We start from the raw sequence: 19,715 nt of genomic DNA, 5'->3' as shown, positions 1-19,715 counted from the left end.
CTTTGATAATATTTTATTTAAAGTTTTAGATCTCATTTATGACTGACCTATAGTTTTTCTTTTTTGATCCTGTCTTCTTTTTTTTTTAAATTTTATTTATTTATTCATGAGAGACAGAGACACAGGCAGAGGGAGAAGCAGGCTCCATGCAGGGAGCCCAACATGGGACTCGATCCTAGGTCTCCAGGACTTTTTTGATCCTGTCTTATACAGCGCTCTGGCATCAAGGTTATACCAGATTCATAAAATAAGCCAGGGAATATTTCTTTTTCTCCTCTTTAAGATATTTTGGATATCAAGTCCTTGAAATTCTGGTAGATGTTATTATTTTGTAATGTGTAGACTATTCACTACCGACTCCACTCATTTACTGACTAGACTTCTACTCAGGTTTATTTTTCTTTATGAGTAAATTCAGATTTATTGTCCACTTCATCAAGCACTCACATTTATTTGAAGAAAGTTGCTCATGTACTCACATAGATCGATATTTATGAAACCTACATTATCTCTACAGTTCTCTTTCATCCCTAATCCCACCCGTATGTGTCAGCTCTGCTTACTTAGTCTTATTTTGCCTGTTTATTGTAAAAATCAGCTTCCTAATATTTTTTCTAGGTCATTAATTTCTGCTTTTATTTGTATTCCTTCCTTTAAACATTATTTTTAACTTCTGGAGCAGAAACTTTAGATAATTAGGTTCAGTTCCCAGTTTTTCCTAATAACTGCACTTCAAATTTTACTTGCCATTTTGGTGCCACTTTATATGATATGTACAAGTTTTTTTTTCCATTTTGTTATTCAATATTTTGTGGTTGTAATTTCGAATTATATTCTCCTTTGACCTATGAATTTCTTTGAAGTGTGATTTTTTTTTAATTTCGAACATTTTGGGGGGACACTTTGCATAGTTTTTAAATTTTATTGCACTGTGATCAGAGCATACAATGTAGATGGTATTGGAGCCCTGGGATTTACTTATATTTGCTTTTTGATCTAGTTCATGGTTAATCTCTCTCATTCTCTCTCTCTTTTTTTAAGTTTCACAAGTGCTTTATCTAATGGGGCATATAGAATTAACTATTGATACAGAGTTCTAAAGACCATGAAACCAAGCTTGTTTACTGTACATCTGCATCCTTACATCTCTCTGCTTGACCTGTTAACTTTTGAGAGAAATGATAAAGTCTCCCTTTATTATTATCACAGATAAGTTGACTTCCTCATTCCAACATTTGCCTTTATTCATTCTTAGGCTTTGTAGTTGTTATGACTTTGTGGGTTCAAAATTTTGTAGTCTTCCTGCTAACTTGATCCTTTTGTCATATTGTGATGCTTTTCTTTATCTCTCTTTTTTAAAAAATATAAAGCCTACTTTGATTATTAGTGTTGGTACACCAGCTTTCTTCTGGTTAGCGTTACGCTGGTGAACCTTTAGCATCTCTTCTTTCTCAGTCTTGTGCTCTTACAGTTAGTGGTATTTTGTGTACACCCTGCACTGATGGCTGCATTTGTTAAACATTTTCAAACCGATGTAAATATTATTGTCATTTAACTAGTGATTTTAATCTGTTTGCATTTATGGTGAAGACAACTTGAAACTCAGACTGTTACTGCTCATCAAAAATTCTACGTGCCTGTTTTTCCCAGCCTCTCCTACAGTTAGATGGAGGTATGTGATGATTCCTGACCAATAGACCAGACGGGGCCCGGGCCAAGGCAGGGAAGGGTGGGCATGTCTCTCCCGTCTTTCCCTTGCCTTGCCAGGGCAACCTCAGAGACTACACGGTGTGGCTCAGCTACAAGGTGGAGTAGGGTTGTCTGACACACATGGGGTATGGCATGAGATATAAATTTGGACTGTGGTAAGCAACTGATTTTTTAGGGGTTATTTCTTGAGGTAGCTAGTAATGATTACTCTGCTACCTAAAATCAAAAATACTCTGTATTCTGACTTGATTCTATCACATTTTGGGTTTTATATTTACCATATACTTTTTTGCTTCCATTTTTCTATTTTTTGCCTTTCAAAAAATTGATCAAAAATTCCACTCTCCACATTTTTTTTCTCTTCACTTATTTGGAAAGTATAGCTGTTTGTTATGGTTAAATTTATGTGTCAGTCTGGCTAGGCTATGGTAGCCAGGTTTTATTTTATTTATTTATTTATTTATTTATTTATTTATTTGAGGTTTTAGTCAGAGTCTATACCTTGCTGGGAACGTGTCTCTTCGATGTAATTCCTGTTTAAATCAGCAGACTTCGAGTAAGTCGTAGAACTCTCCACAAGGTTGGGGAACCTCAGCTAAGCAGCTGATGACCTTAGCAGAAAAGACTGAGCTCCTCCCAAAAAGAAAGAATTCTGTCTCCAGACTGTCTCTGAACTTGAGGCTGTATCAACTCTTGCCTGGTTCTCCATCCTGCTGGCTTGTCCTGCCCAATTCAGACTTGACAGGCCCACAGGGGTGTGAATCAATTCTTTAAACCAAATTTCAGAAAATCTCTGTACACATCCATCCATCCATCCATCCTATCAGTTATTTCTCTGCTGGAGCACGCTGGCTCACATTGCCATTTTTATTCTTCTATAATTATCCTCAATGTTTAATATATATACTTAACAAAGTTTAAATCTAAACAGTTTTTTACTCTTTTCCCAGAATTTTAAGGACTTTAAAAATTTCTACCTCTGACTATCTGCACATTTTCATGTGGCTGTTCTCTTATTCTTTTTGTTCTACTTTTTAAAACAATTCTATACATTTAGTAATTATTTTCACAATGCTTAGATTGTATACATTTACTATTTTTCTGTTCACATTGTCTTTAATCCCCAGTTTCTGGATTCTGTTGACTTTCCTTTAGAAGTGCATTTTATGGTAGCTCAGTGAGAGTCTGTGATTGGTAGACCCTGGGTTCTTCTCTGAAGATGCCATTATTTTGTCCTCACCTCTGCATGAAGCATAACAGGACATGGAACCCTGAGTTGGCAGGAATATTATATAATTAAATAATATTTAATAGGATATTAGTACATTGTCTTTCTACTTCTACTGTGACTTCAATGGGAAGGATGTTAACTGGCAAATCTTATTCCTTTGTAGATAATCTGCATTTTCTCTCTAAATTTTTTCTAAAGATTCATTTATTTATTCATGAGAGACACAGAGAGAGAGAGAGAGAGAGAGAGAGAGAGATTGAGGCAGAGACACAGGCAGAGGGAGAAGCAGGCTCCTTGCAGGGAGCCCGATGTGGGACTCGATCCCGAGACCCTAGTGTCACGCCCTGAGCCGAAGGCAGACACTCAACTGCTGAGCCACCCAGGCGTCTCTCTCTCTCTCTCTCTCTAGACTATTTTAAGATTTAGTTTTCTTTTTCACTTTGGCTTCTGTCAGTTTAACAGTGATCCTTCCAGGTGTGGACTTGTTTGTATTTATCATGATGGTTTTCCTTAATTTGAGAAATCGTATCTTTCACCAGTACTTGAAAATTTTCAGTATCTCTTTGACCATTACTGCTCCTCATTTTCACTCTTTCAGTTTCTGGAGCTCATCATGGACTCACATTTTTACCATCTGCATTCCTTGCCTCCTAAACTCCTTTTATATTTTATATTTATATTCCTTGCCTCTGTGTTTGTTATTCTGGACAATGTCTTCAACTCTTTCTTTCTAATTAATTCTCTTTTCATCTGTTACTACTATACTGTTTGGCCCTCCCATTCAGTTTTTAATTTTAGTTACTATATTTTTCAGTTTTAGAAATTATATTTGATTCTTTTACAAATTTTCAGTCTTTAGTTCCTTTTCCATCACTCTTTCTATTCATTCTTTTAACATTTTAACAACTAAACAATTTTATATTCTCTTTCAGATTTTTCAATACTCTCAGAATCATGTCAGACACCTTGCCTGCTTATCCTCATTCCTACTTGGTTATTTACAGTATATCTGAGCAGATATTCTATAAGATAGTGTATCTTTCTACACGCTCTAGAGGTTTCAGTAGCCAAGCCTAGTATACCTGCCATTAATTTCTCAGCTTGTAAAGCCTTATATCATATGAAAGGTATAAATTTGGACGTCAGTCCATAGGCTTGTGATTTTAGCATTTTATGAGACACATTTTTCACAACTGGGGGCATGAAAAGAAACAAGGCTTCTAGGAATGTTCCTGAGCTGGAAGGCATGAGTGTTCGTTAATGGACAATTGCTCCAGAGTCTCATGTTTTTGCATGCCTTCAATCAGAGACTCCTCCTCTTGTAGGTTCAAGGTGATGTCTGTGATGTCTTCTCTCCCTGCCTTGTCTTTATAATCCCAGCCCCTAGACATTATGATGCATAATTATGTGCCAAATTCACTGAGCCACCAAAGTTCCAGCTCTAGAGTGTGCCATTCTGTTTTAACCGCCCTCTATATTTTTAGATCTCCTTTTGTTTCTTCTTTCTAAAGTGAAGTATGGATTAAATTGGGGAGTTATAATTTATTTAACATTTCTATGAATTTCTAACATCAAGATGGATCTGAATTAACTCAGGCTGTATGTTGTCAGAAATCTCTGGTTTTCCTTTCAGGTGTCCTTGCTTCTTATCAGAGTTTTTCTCCCCACTCATCTGCCACATAGGAGTAAATTTACAAAACTCTAGTTTGTTCCTTAGACTCTTGATCCTAAAGCAAGAGAAAACTTCTTTTGAGGTTTCTATGGATTTATACTCTCCTATTAAGGAATAAACACTAGAAGATCCCTTACAACAGTGGTTCATGTATTTATTAGAATCAAGGCTTTAAACTTACTTTTTAGGTATATTTCTTCCTATAAAATATATTTATTTTTAGACTTTCCCCTCATCGCTGTAGTTTATCTAAACCCTACATCTTGCTTATACAGCACTGTTCTTTACAACCTCCCTATTCTGGTTTCTATGAAAAAAATACATTACTTACAAATTGCTTTCATTTTCTTCTGTATTTTATATTACTTTTTCTAGAAATGGCTGGAAAAGACCACGGTAAAGACTTTTAGAATGATGGCTCCCTCAAATGATGGGTAATTGTAGCAAGTAACAGAACTTGAGTTTTGAGAATAAAGAGAAAGAACACAGTGTACTGGAGTTGAAGCCCAGCACAAATTTTTCTATTTCTAATGCTCATTCCAGTGAAGATCAGACTGAAGACTGACACTAATTGAGAAAGGGGACCTGGGCTAGACAGTATGAATGGATATTGTTGGTGTGTGTGTGTGTGTGTGTGTGTGTGAGAGAGAGAGAGAGAGAGAGAGAGACAGAGACAGAGAGAAGAGAGACAGAGAAGAGAAGAAAGAGGAGAGAGAGAGGTGGAGAGGAGAAAAGTGAGAGGAGAGGGGGTGGAGAGAGAGAGAGAGAGAGAGAGAGAGAGAGAGAGAGAGAGAGTTGGAGACAATGACTCAAGGGTGAACAAGAGGGGACGCCAAAGAGAGGAAACCTCCCTTTGCTAGGGGGAAGTGAAAGAATGATTTGTTTTTGTTTTGTTTTTGCTTTTAAATGCAAGATACCAACCGGAAGTGATGACTGCCCAAATTTCCTACATGGAAATATATGTGACATAGCACATTCTATTGACTTCGAGAGAGGGAGAGAGAGAGGAAAGGAAGGAAGATGACGATGCAGAATAGGTGAGACTGTGATAACTGCCGTGTGATGCTTCCTCATGATCTTAAGGAACCAGAACTATGGAACTCATTCTACGTAGCCCTTCTTTTCATTGTTGTTGTTGCTGTTTGCTATTGGAAGGTACTAGATTCAAGTGCACAGCATCTGAGACATTTCCAGTGGAAAGGGCAGAGGGCCTCCTGTCCCAGGGCCGCTGGTGGTCATTCCAAGCACCCAGCGGCATATGAAAGCTATTTGTCCACGTACTTCTAAAACCTGATCTAGCTGATAACATAGGTTCTAAGGTCGCCTATCATCTGGAAATGTTTGAAAAAGGTTTAATTTTCTGTTGTTCTAGCATCGCAGGACTTTGTATAGCACCAAAGTAATTAACATTAGAACAAAATAACCGGATCTTCATATTCTCTTTTCTAAAGAGTGACACATTTCCCTTCTCCTTTCCTCACACGAACCAATGAGAGGTACTAAATGAGATGTTACTGGAGATTGTGTGCCAGGAAAACAAATGCTTTATAGTATCTTCCCAACCCGACACTAACAGAAAAATAGTGTTTGTTTCTTCATAATGTTTACATTTTCAAAACATTTCATTTCGATATTTAAATGCATGATGTATGCAGGACAGGTAGCTATTACTCTCTACATAGGAATGTTCCCCTATAATTGTTAATTGTATACAACCTCCACTGGCTTATTATTTAGTTGAATCATCAACTTTCTCTTACATTTTCCTTGATTTCCTTCTTGATTGTGTTTGTGTTTACAAATAGGTAAGTAGATGTTTAAAAGTGAAGTTGCTTTAAAAATGCTGTCAGTTATGCTTTGAGGTCATTTCTACCATTCATTTCTGTCCTTATGGTATTTTCAGTGCTTTTTATATTTTACATTATCTCACGTCTGTTTTCTTGACAGTAGTAATTGGTTGTTTCATTGCTTGTCTAACAGGTCTTTTTTCTCCTTATGTGAATTCCTGCTTTGTTTCTTTGTCCTTTCTTTCTGATTCACTGAAAACATTTTTCCTTCTCTTTTAGGTGAGACTCAAATAAGTAAATGACTCTTCTGTATTTTTGTCCTTGAATTCCTCCATACATAAATAATAATCTCACTCTTCTCCATTTATACAGCAATAATACCAGGTCTTATACATTTACGAAATGCTAGCCCTATCTATGTAATTGCTTGACTTAACGGTCAGCAAATATATTTATTTTCTAGTAAAATAGAACTATATTATCATGACCTTAAAATTGAAACTCTATTTTTTTTCTGTTCATAAAAATTTTTTTCTGGGACAAATCAACCTTCTCTGAGTTTGTGGATAGCCACTTGATAAATAAGTGATACACTTTAGCATTTATTTTGTTATTTTTCAGACATTTAATTATTTTTATGTAGGATGTGGAAAGAGAGAAGGAATGATGAGAACAAGAGGACATGTAGCAATGCATTACGACTCATTCCAGCTCTATGTTAGAGGCTGGCTGGATTATCACATGTAAGCATCAGTGCTGAGGAACGAGAACATTTTGTGTCTGCATAAAAATGACAGCCTTCTACATATAAAGTCATAGTATTAAATTTGGGTGAATTAAACAGCCCTGTAATAAAAATTATTAGAAGTCTATAAAGATGAAGCAATGGCAATAGTAAGATTTTGATTGGTACAAATGATTATAGATGCACTTGAAAGATATTAGTTAGAATGACATTCATTCACTCCCTCATGAATGTCTATTATTTGCCAGGCATGGCTAGATGTTAAAAATGGTCCTACAATAAAGCACTGGTTAGATGAAAATAGTGAATTTGGAAATTTGGGTCTTTAAAATAGAAGATTTATGAGAAGATAGATAAATAATTTAGATTTGAAAAACAGGTTCATTTTGAAAAAATAACTAGGAATAGAGGAGTTTCTGCAATACTTGTATCACAATTTTGAGTATGAAATAAACAGAACATATGGTATTAGAGTTTAGTCCAGAGGGACTAAAACAGTAGTAACTGCTGATGGAATATGATGTTTTCAATACGACCATGAAATAAATAAACCTTCTAAGAATGTGGTAAATATCTTTATTATCCTTGGGATCCAAAAACACCTCTGTGCCCGATACCAAAGCAAAACAAATATCAATCTGTTTCTCTAACACTAATTATGTGTGTATATTTCATTCACAGTCTAAGGTCCAATCAAGGTTTTTTCCTCCTGACATTCTGATGCGAAGACCACAGGAGTTCAAACATTTTAACTCCTCATATGTTTCTTATGAAATGTTTTTTTTAGCCTAAAATAGTATTATGAAGGTGCATTGCATAACTTATTTACAAAGTGTTGCCCTACATGTAAAGAATGAAGATTTGTCAGTATTGAAGATACTCAGATAATGTGCTATACTTGGAGCCCTCAAATTCTGAAATATTATTTCCAAGTGTATTTTGAACAATGACAGCAGCCAAAGGTTGCTTTGAAGGTAAAGGTTTTAATTGATAAAAATAGTATAAATAGTTGAGAAGCATATGATTTCATGTGTCTTGTGAAATGTACACTTTCTAGGCAAACTTCACATATAACCAATTTGTGAGTGCATTTAAGCAGTGGTGTTAATTTTCGGGGCACTTTCCCATTGATGATATTTGGAATAATAGCGACAGATTTCCCTGTCCAGAGCCCTATGTTTGACTGTTTTTCTTCTGTGAGTTGGTGGCATAAAACTGCTTGGCATCTTCAATAATTTCAAGACCCTTATCAGCAGTGGAAAGTAGTGAGAGACTGAGAAAGGAGTTCTATTATGATTATAGCACATTGAAATTTTATTTTGGACAGGATTTAAAAGGAGCCTTTGAAAGTAATTCCAAATAAATATTCTGGTTTACTGGGATTTTCCTGAGCTCATTTAAACTTGAGAAATTTCCTTTAGGTATTTGTTCCAAAAGACTGACCTGCATTCTTAGTGCATAACACTATTTGGCTCTTACCAGTTTTGTAGCTTCGTGCGCAAGACCCTTGGCTTCTTGGGCAATTTTCTCAGCTTCATCAATAGAGTCCTTGATATGGCTGTAAGCATTGAAGGCTGCGGTGGCATTGAATGAGATGTTTTTAGCCTCATCAAGGATTCTGTTGGAATCACCCCCAAAAAAGAACATCAGAACAGTTGGTACTCAAACGAAGAACATTCTACTTATAACAAATATGGCTTCCAAATGATCACAGCCAAGATCATTATGATTCCAAGTCATAATGAGGTATCTACTTATTGTATTATATTGTAGTTTTCAATTTAAATTCATATTCCTAAGTAATTCAGCTATGAAATACTACCAACATATTTTTAAATACCCATAGTATCTTTCAAAAATTTCTGCAACCACAGACACTGTGCAACTGTGAGCAGCGAGATGATCCTTTATGTCATTTGTAAAGCACGCCATATGTCTCAGAACACTTGCACCATATTCCTGGAATGAATTTCACAAAGTCTCTTTAGGGGAGATGTACTGCCCAGACGAAGACAAGTGAATCCCAGAAGGTTAAATAGCTTGTTCTAGGTTACGTGACCGATACATCACTAATGAAGGACCTGGAGCCTGCATCTATGGACTTCTAGCTTATAGGCTAAGTGGGCAAAAGTTTACTATAACATGAATCATGCGTGAATTGTGCCTAGGGTCTTCAAGCATTAATATTTTTCCTTTGTATCAATGATATCAAGCCCTAAAATAGAACTCACACATGTTATATGTTAAATAACAGACTTGAGGCAATTATTCTTGGGGCTTATAGGACCGATATTTACTAGGATGATGCCAAAATTGTAGGGGAAACTTACCAGTTATACCTAGAAGGCTATTTCTAGGTCAAACACACCTTGCCACCCCTCCCTCCCTCCTCTGACCCATGTAAGAGTCCCAGCTATAGTGAGCTGTTATTTCACAGGGAACAATGTAGTATCTCCCTGGAGTGTGAAATAGAAAAAAAAAAAAAAAAAAGACTTGAAGGCTATATATGGGGCCATATTTTCAAAAGCCACTCTTCTAACAATAAAGAGTTTCGATTTCATTAAAAACATAAAAGTAGAATTTGAAGCAGACTGTGTGTTTATACATTATTATTTAAAATGCTAATAAGGCAACTGCTGTGCTCACTAATAAAGAACAGAAAATATTTTTTTCTTAGTATAGCCTAAGGCTATGTTCACTCCCTACCAATCCGTATTCGAATCCACTTTTAACTCAGACTTTTGATGCCGCTTCAGTGGAGCTTTGCCCAGACCCTCCTAATTAGGCTCTTCCACAGAAAGGCCATGTAGCTCGTATGTTCATAATTAGCGAAATCAAGATCTGAAAGAGATTTTCTACCATTTCCGCTCGTCACAACTCTTGGACAAGTGTCAAGATACATAGACGTTTCCAACAACAAATGACATACCCATCAAGGACAGCAGATGAGTCATTCAACTGAGCCGCGTGGCTCTCAGCCTGGGACACCTTCTCAGCAAGCTTCCTGTCCTTTATTTCCTGGGAGAGGTCATCAATTTTATCTTTAAGCTCCTCAGACATGGGCGGCAATTTAGTTCGAATGTCTTCAACATACTGATACAGAGAGACGAGAGGGCATTTTAAGTAAGCGAATCCATACCTTCTCTCAGTCACTAATCTCTCTAGGAGATATAATTACACACACTTACCCTTTTTATGAAACCTCAACTTTACTAATAGAGTGAAAAGAGAATACAGAATAAAAGCTGTTATTTAATGACAAAGATTAGGAAATATATGGGGCAAATTTACACCGGGAGGAACCTAACTCGCTTTTTCTCAGAAAATGCTTCTTCGTAGGTATGAATGTATAAATGCTAGTCATCAGGATCTTTCAGGCTACATGTGCTCCTCTTGCTGTAGATTACAAGGTCGACTGCCTCACACACTATGTTGGAAGTCTGCTTACAGGTTTACATTTCTCTTTTAACTAATGTCATATAAATATTGAGGCAGGTTTTAAGAGCTATCCTGGGAACAAGAAATGCCCCTCATCACTGAGGAGGAAATGCAGGTGTACAGGGTGTTGTGTGTACTCTCCCGCAGGAGCTCGCGTCTATTGGGAGAACAGCGAGGTTCTAACTGGCACCAAGAGCGCGGCATGGTCACAACGGAGTCACGTAGAAGCGATGTGACACCCACGAGAAAAAAAAATACAACTAATATTTGCTTATGTCACCAAGATTTTTCAGTGTTTCCCACTTACGACAGCCTATGCCATTATCATCTGCTTTTAACGTCGGCTTTCATGAAATACTCACCTCTATGACTGAGTTGATTGCCCCTGCAAGACGGTTGGCTTCGTCCAGTAGGTCGTTGCCTTCTTTCAGAGTGTTCTCCGCTTGTTGTTTGCCGCGCTCAATAGCCTCCTTCTTTCTCTGTGGTACAGGAGGAACAAAAGGTCAAGATGCCCTTGGGAGGAAACCCCGTCCAGCCCGGTTTCCTTCCTTCCTGACCTCCTTGAGCTGAGAACACAGGCTGTGCAAACCCAGCGCGTGTTGTGCTGGATGAGAGGGGCTAGACTACGCGGCCAGTCTGTCCAGGGTCACTGTATTTAAATGCCTCTATGGGGACTTTCTTCCTCGCAGTGTGAGAAAGTCACCCAGGAGAAGAAAAGTTATGTGCTGTTAGCAGAGGAGTCAAAAACTATTTCTGAAGCAAGACGGACACCCGTGTTTAAACTCGGGTGTGAGTGCTGGAGATGGGTGGCTGCAACGTGCTGGCACCCTGAATCACACGGGACCTAGACTGACATCCCAGGACGGAGGGCCAACGTGGCATTTCGGGAGCACACACCTGAGCAGACTTCGTTTACAGGAGTTCTGGAAAAATTGGAAGATGCGAGATTTTTAAGGGAACTTAGGGGAAGTGCTTTTCAAAAAAAAAAAAAAAAGAGAAAAGAACATATGGAAGAAGAAACTTAATGGATGGTTCCATTAAAAACAAAGCAGGTTCTAATTTTTCCTTGGTGCTGACAGCTCGCCTCCGAACCCATGGAGCTCAGTCCTCGCCGAGGAGGGGAAAATCCAGGAGAGAAGGTATCATTATTTTGATATTTGAAGGGTACCTTTGCCTAACATTTTTCCCCCTTAAATGTCTCACTCATTCTTCCAATCACTTGTGGTTGAACGGGGTCCACTTTACACCTCTGTCATTGATGGTTCCTTAGGGATGATAAAGCTGCTCTCACATGGTTTTCCGCGTCCACCTGAGCCAGGGAGCGGCACGGGCTTTCCTCATTTAACTCTACACTAACTGGCACGCTCCGGTGTTTATCACCTTTTAAAAGACCAGCAAGCTGAACAAATGATTTGCAGTCACACCGACCCCACTGATTTCCCACTGACCGATGGCCCAGGTGACTGGGCAGTCTCACCGACCCCATTGATCCCCACCGACCGATGGCCCAGATGACAGGGTGGCCACACTGACCCCACTGATCCCCACCGATTGACGGCCCAGGCGACGTGGCGGCCACACTGACCCCACTGACCCTCACCGACCAATGGCCAGGAGACGGGGCGGCCACACTGACCCCACTGACCCCCACCGACTGGTGGCCAGGTGATGGGGTGGGGCAGTGGCTCCACCCGGTGTTCCTCTGCTCCCCCAGCGCTGGCGGCCACCTGGAGCCCTTGCCCCAGGGCTGCGCTCGGGGCCTCGGTGATGCTCCGGGGCCAGCATCCCGGGCGCACATCTGCTCAGTGGCCGGAGGGAGCCTGGCTGCGCTGACGTCCTGGAAGATCACCTCACCCTCCTGAGCCCTGTGCCTGGGCTCTTGCGACTGTCACTCCCCTCATCCCTGCTATCAGGCTGTCCTTTTGGGGTCTCTAGCTGACGCTCCCAGCCCACACTCACCCGTGACAGGTCAAACTGCCTCAACTGAGGCCTGCGAGGCCAGGAATCGTTCCCGTGGGGCCCAGACATGTGGGTGGCCCACCGCCCAGGGCTGACACATTGAACACTCCCCGCTGTTCCCTCCCCTCCCGGGCCCCTGTGCTCCGTCCTAACACAGAATGAATCCTCGAGTTCCTGAGAGCCGCTCACCGACCCCCACAATGTGACTGTGATCCACGACTCCACTATTTCAACTGTTAAGGGTGGTTTTCAGGGTAAGGCCCGAAGTCCTCACCTGGATCTCAGGATGCACCAGGATGCACCACGCCTGTCTTCTCTCCCCACAACCCCTCGCCTTCCCTTCCCACGCGCTTTGCACTCCAATCCTATCAAACCGCTGCATTTCCCCTCAAATGCCTGGCATTGGCTTTTTTTCCACCTCCCTATCTCTGCATGTGGTTTTCCCTATTTCTGGGATATTCTTTCTTTTCTACTTTGAGTGACTGGTTCTCATCATGAAGGACTCAGCACACTTCTCATGTCCGCTGGGAAGCCCTCCTCAACCCGGGGTGATTTGGATGCCTCTCCTTTGGAGCTCCATGATGATTACCCTAGGACACAGAGTGACTTAGTTCTGTGTCCCTCCCACTAAGTAGAAGTCACTTGAAGTCATCAGAGACGCTGTTTTCTTCTTTATGCCAGTGGTTCTCAAACTGAAGGCCACATCTGAATCACCGGAGGGATTTTTAAAACACACATTACTGGGCTCCACTTCCAGTTTCTGAGTTGATAGGTTTGGGGCAGGGCTCAAGAGTTTGCATTTTTTTTTTTTTAAACAAGTTCCTAGTCGGTGCTTGCGTTGCTGTTCTAAGGACCACACCATGAGGACCAGGGTCTGAGACAATCAATTTTTTGTGTTGGTGCACATTTCTTGAACTTAGTAGGGGCTCAGTAAGTGTTTTTAATCAAAAATATATTTTTGTCTCCCTAAAATAAACGAGTGACACTTGACTCGGTCTTCAGGGTAGCACCTTCCTTGTGAGCACAGGCCAGTGCAGTCACCTATTTAAAATCCATTGGATCAAATAAATAAGTAAGTAAGTAAGTAAGTAAGTAAGTAAAATCCATCGGATCCATCTGATTGCATAATGAGCCATAGCCCTGGCTCTCCAACCAGCATGCACGTGGGAGCACCCTCGGGGAGCTTTAGAATGTGGCCCCTGGGCTGCAGCCGGGATCGGCAGCCTGACACTCCAGGGAGGAGCTCAGGGAACCAGCCTTTGGCTGGGTTGGTGGGTGTAGCAGGATCCTGGGATCAGCCTAGGCAGCCCTGGCCACCAGGTGAGCTGTGCCTTGCTCCTGTTAGTTGCCTCGGTGCATCGATTTCTTGCAGTGAGCGTTGAACAAGCCTGTAGTTAGCGTGACACATAAAGCAAAAATGCCGAAGGGACCGCGTAGAATGGCAATGTGACCACGTGAGCTCCAGGCCTGTCCGGGCTGCCCAGAGGATGGCTCCTGGATTTAGACATCACTGGAAGGAAGGAGCCACGAAATGGCCACTTTCTGCGCCCCTAGAACTCTTCCTTAAATACTTCCCGAATGCTTATTATGCTGTCCTTCCACGCAGGTGATTTTAATTTCTTAAACTGTTGCCATAAAACGGAGAGGCGCCCCCCAGGGAAGGCACGCCATGAGTGTCGCCCAGAAGATGAATCATGTGGGCGCTGGGGAGGTGACGGGTGGCACTTGCTGCAATCCTGCCAACACGTGCGTAGATGCCAAACTGGTTAAGATGAGATCCCTCAGTTGAGAGAAAAGGGTGCTCCTCAACCTCCCATCACAGCGACAGGGACAAATGCGGGGAGCCAGTGGCGGAGCCTGGCCGAGCCCCAGGCGCCCTGCGAAGCAAACGTGATCATCTCTGCTTCCCAAAGCCAACCCTGCCGTAGCCAACCTGATAGCTCTTGGGGTGCAAGCTGGAGAAGACGGAGCCTCAGGGTGGCATCCCAGATTACAATTCGGGGACACTCTGAGTCTTTCTTCATGTCGTTGCCTCTGATTATCCTGGATCTGTGGCAGATAAATCCCAAGAGGGGGACCAGAAGAAAAATACTTAAAGAAATTAATTCCTTGGGGCGCCTGGTGGCTCCGTGGTGGAGCGTCTGCCTTTGGCTCTGGTCATGACCCCAGGGTGCTGGGATCGAGTCTATATCGGGGGCCCCTGCTCAGCAGGCAGTCTTCTCCTCACTCTCCCTCTGCCCACCTGCTCCCCCCAAGCTCGTGCTCTCTCTCTCTTGCTCTATCTCAAATGAATAAATAAAATCTTTTAAAAATTTAACCCCTCCTGTTATTTTTTAATCTAAGGAAAATGGAAATAAATGAACAGAGGAAAAGAAATCCAGATTTGTTGTCTTCAGCTGCCATTCCGCACACATTTCCGGAGGCACAATACAGGCCAGAGGCTGTTCATCTACAGCCAAAGGTGACATCGTACAGCAGAAATGACAGAGGGCCACTTCCCTCTTCAGTTCTGTTGGAGTCAAATACTCTGCAAACAGCAAAGGGAGGTGAGTTTCTGGGGAAAAACTGCTGCTGTTGTTTAAATACCAAATACAGGTTATACCGTCCTACATGCTGAATTTACTCTTGGGGAAAGCGCTCAGTTTGTCCCGTTAAGTATTAAGGAAAGAAACGAAGGAAGGAAAGAAGAAAAAGGGAGGGATGGGGGAGGAGGGAAGGGAAAGAAGAATCCATGCTAGTGCTGGCTTGTCAGCTGTCTGCAAAAGGCAAAGGCTGCCCATCATTTCTGTAGAAGAGAATTATCTCTTGTCTGTGAGGAGAAAGAGGGAAAAATGACTGAGACTTGATCTGTTCACGACAGTCTCTTTAAAATACCATTTGCATAGAACACACTGCAGAGGAAAAGATAACCCAAATCTCCTCAAGCCCTAGACTCTCAAGGTGCCAGATTCCATTAGGAAATGCTCGGCCCTCTCGTGACCTGTGGCAGCTACGTGCCTAAACAACGGTGATGGGTTACAGGGTCGTAGGAGGTCAGAACTCAGAGGTGGCACGGAGGTGCTTGGCATAAAACTGCACTCATTCTGTAGTTTGAAGATTAAGGCTCAGAGACGTCCGTTGACTTGCTCAAGATGTCTTTCTAGAAGGTGACACAGTTGTCATTAAGGTCAAGGTCCCTTGACTCCCATTGTGTCCCCTTAGAATCTTCGATATTGTGTAATCTAAATTTTATCTGATTCTATGGCAATGGTCATTGATTTTTTTTTTTTTTAAGGACCAAACGCCCTGTTCTACATTTTAGAAGGCTCCTTTCAGAGTTGTTCTTGATTTGGACACACATCAACTCGACTCATGCAGCCATGTTCAACCCCCAACCCACCATCCTGTCCCTTGAGATTCAGACGAGAATCTCTACGACTCACTTCTAAAGCGGTCATGTTTTTCTGGTTTACTGCAGACAAGCGATTAGCCTCTCTGATTTTGTCCATGGCTTCTCTCAACAGGTCCCAAGCATCATCAACTTTGTCTTTGTAGTCGGCCAACGTCGCTTGGAGATTCTTCTCCATTTCCTCGTTCTTTCCTCGGAACTCTCCAAATAGCTTCTTCACCTTCTTCAGAAGGCCTTCCGCGGCTCTGCAAGTGATAGTAATAAGCCCTTGTCACTGCCTCATGGTTTATTGGTATTAAACTGTGTTACAAAGAGATGCTAGCATTACAAGAGCGGGAAAATAAGACAATATTTAAAGCAGACTATGTACTAAATTGGGGTGAAAACGGATACCTGAAAACTGGCAAGGCCACTTATAATTAATATATTGAAGCACAAAAAATACGCCCATTTATAATGCGTTAGTAATATAGCATTTTCAATTTGGAAAGAGTCATATTGTTCTCATAATGTGACAGATGAAATAAATTTTACGATTCACTTCACATACCAAAAAAGAAAAGCCCCCCGATTCACCATAGTGATATGTTTTCTCTGTTACTCTGAATATAAGGTATAAACATTGCTATATTTGGTTAGAAATTGTGAAAAGGACTATGTTACTGGTGTGCTAATATAATATCATGATACTGATATATTTTTCTTTCTTCTTTCAGCTGAGTGATCTGGGAGTTTCCTGGGTTTAATTTACGGTTTTCCTACAGTAATAGTATTCTAAGCCTTTAAGAAAGACAAAACACTTGGAAAATGGTAGTTCTCAAACTAACAGGCATCATGATCCCCCAGACTGCTCGTCAAAACAGATCGCTGGGCCCCAACCCCACATCTCTCGAGTCAGGAGGTCTGGGGTGGGTTTTAGCAATTTGTATGTTTAACAAGTTGTCAGGTGATGCTGATATTGTTGGTTTAGCATGTACTATTTAAGTATTAATAGCACCATCACTTTGAAGTTAACTGACTATAAATATAAATATGAGCATCTTTTTTTTTTAATTGAGTGTGTAGTCACAGAGGTCATTTGCATTAGTAAAATCACAATTGCTCTTCCCAGCCTCAAATTTTCAGCCCTAATTTCAAAGTATGAGGCATTTATTATTTGATGATTCTTCTATTCAGCATCTCCTAAAATGACAAAATGCGCAGAGTGGACTGCTGAATTCATAGCTTTATTCATCCAGAGATATTTTTATTAAAACAACAACAACAAAAAGCTATTGATGGTTTAGAGGTCCCTAACACAGGCAATTAATAAAGCAAGTCCATTAGCCCCATTATGGAAGGGATAGCACCGAAAAAAATAATTTATCTGATTACTTAAATATAGGCAAAAATATGCTTTTAATCCACTTTAGAGCAGGATAAATCATAACCAAGTGAAAAATATGTAACAAAGTATCTTCTATTCATAAGGGTGAGAAAAATTTTAGAAAACTACAAACAGCCATTTGGAAATCTCATTTTATTAAATGAAAAAAATAATAAAGCACCGACTTACACCAGCTCATCTTCAGCAACTTCCTTCTGTTTATCTAGATTTCTCCTCCTCAGTTCTGTCATCATCTGGTCAATCTCTTTCTGAAGCACTTGCAAATTTCTCTCAAAGGGCTTGTCTTGAGTTCCTAGAGTTTCATTTAATCTTACGGCTTTTTCATTCACAGCTGCAGGGGGTAGAACAAATTTTGTAAGTCAGTAGACGCAAGTGCCACATGCAAAAATGGCGCCAAACATCTCTTCTCCCACCACCTGCCATGGGCATTCCGCTGGGAACAGAGAGCCCATCAATCCGTAACAAGCAGGGAAAGGTGACATATCCCTCCAACTATATTTGTTTCGGGGGTCACGGTAATTCAAGTATGACATTTCTGCATTGCAAAGAAGAAAAATGCAAGTAAGGAAATGGCTCAGACCTTCTTCAGGTGAGAGGCAAACCGTGAGGCACATTGCATAGCCCTCGGAAGATGAAAGCACAAGGTCGGCACTGCTGAGAGACACAATCACCTTCTGAGTCCAGAGCCCGTCGGTGATGAGATCTCTGCAAACAGACCTACCCTCCTATGTCCACGTGGCCTGTATTCATTTGTTTGAGGGAATGAGGCAGGAAGCACTGGTCTTGAGATGCGGGTCACAGCTTAAGGCCCAAAACCACCTTCTAGCAACAACACCCACTGGAAGGGCCTGTGTTTATTGCACATTGAGTAAAGTTTCGGACTGTGCCCTTCGGAATCTTAGGCCTCTCTAGGTGCTTCAGGCATTCACCAGTGATGTCAGTCCTGTCAAGCATCTATTTCATAGGTTAGTGTTCTGGTTTCATTTGCTAAAAGAATCCCATGTCAGATAAAAGTGTGAAAAACTGGGGGTTGAAACATTTATGCGGTTCTAGTTTTAGGCCGACTTGTCCCGAAGCGTGTTCTATGGCACATTAATGTAACAGGTTGAAGGGAGATGTTTTCTCAGACCCTTGTGCACCAAACCCTGACTTCTGGACTATCACCTGGGAACATCCCCAGGATGAGGATTGGCTAAGAGGCATTTTCTACTATTCAATGCTAGATTCTTTTTTTTTTTTATTGGTGTTCAATTTGCCAACATATAGAATAACACCCAGTGCTCATCCCATTCAACGCTAGATTCTAAGACATCTTTAGGACATAAAGGATCCTGAAAATTCACTTCTATTCTCGGAGAAACTGTCCCGATTGGCACTGGCTGGAGCTATTCCAAGGGTAGTAGTCAGGGTCCCTGGAACAGGTGGACAGAGGCTAAAAAGAGCAGCCACGACAGGTGTGACATGGCAAGTTTGCACAGCAGTTCTGAGATGTGGTCTCTAAGCAAGCGGCACTGGTTTCACCCCAGGAACTGACTAGAAACGGAGATTCTCAGGCCCTGACCCAGACCTATTGAGTTAAAAATTCTGGGCCCAAGGGGACCAGGAATCTGTGTTTTAACAGGCCCTTGGGGGCTTCATGCTGTATGCTAGAGTTTGAAAATCATGGCTTAGCAGAAGGAATCGGGTTTCAATCTTTAATTTTACACTTTCCAAAATATATCTTTTGAATTCTCTTTTCGTGATTAAGGTATTTAGTTAGAAAGCTGCTGCTGTCAACACCTTATTCTAACAGCCATAGTTTAACCTGCAGAACAATTTGAGTCAACTCTTTTAAAGAACTAATATGGCCATTCTTAGCCCTGTGGCAGAAATTATTGCTCAGGGGCCATATTCCTAGGAGTTAGTGAGGGTGGCTCTTTCTTGGCCAATACTTAGCCCTCCTACTTTGACATACACTCAAAATTCCACCCCCACCGTTGCTAAGTTATCACCTAGGCTGCGGGGTGTTTGTCAAGGAACCACAGTGACCATGGCCTGATGAAGGAAAGCTCCTGGATCCAGCAGACTCTGCAAGAACTATGCCAGAACATGCCAACAATTAAATTATGGTTTATACTTCTTAGATTTCAGGAAAGGCGGTAGATTTGGTTCCCCTTATGACACCTCTCCTGCTTTGGCCTGGGTGCACGTCTGTCTGTATGTTGACTTTAATTAACTGTATTATATAACTAATCCCTGACCTCCTTTGCATTCATAAATCCCACTTCTCAACTCGTCAAAGGTGTATGCTTTTCTTTCATTAAGTGAATATATATATGAGCTTTGACGAGAGATATTTTTTGAAATTTGATGGACGTTAGGTCTAGGTGGTTGTAAGGGGGTAATGCTGAGAGATGCA

The 19,715-nt window shown here is 41.1% G+C and overlaps 1 protein-coding gene across 1 annotated transcript in view; it reads right to left on the bottom strand.

Moving 5' to 3' along the window:
* Nucleotides 1–19,715, bottom strand: part of LAMA2 (laminin subunit alpha 2) — a 586,660-nt gene that overhangs the window by 104,470 nt on the left and 462,475 nt on the right. The window contains exons 37-41 of the mRNA XM_055309905.1: nucleotides 17,486–17,648; nucleotides 15,965–16,175; nucleotides 10,946–11,062; nucleotides 10,075–10,238; nucleotides 8,625–8,763 (exon numbers count right to left, since the gene is read on the bottom strand). Coding sequence (XP_055165880.1) covers nucleotides 8,625–8,763; nucleotides 10,075–10,238; nucleotides 10,946–11,062; nucleotides 15,965–16,175; nucleotides 17,486–17,648 — 794 coding nt within the window. The remainder of the gene's footprint in view (nucleotides 1–8,624; nucleotides 8,764–10,074; nucleotides 10,239–10,945; nucleotides 11,063–15,964; nucleotides 16,176–17,485; nucleotides 17,649–19,715) is intronic.

Source organism: Nyctereutes procyonoides, unplaced genomic scaffold, assembly GCF_905146905.1.
Source record: "Nyctereutes procyonoides isolate TBG_1078 unplaced genomic scaffold, NYPRO_anot_genome, whole genome shotgun sequence".
NCBI classification, from domain to species: Eukaryota; Metazoa; Chordata; class Mammalia; order Carnivora; family Canidae; genus Nyctereutes; species Nyctereutes procyonoides.
Note: the sequence above shows the minus strand (reverse complement) of the source record. Positions and strands in the feature narration are given on the sequence as shown.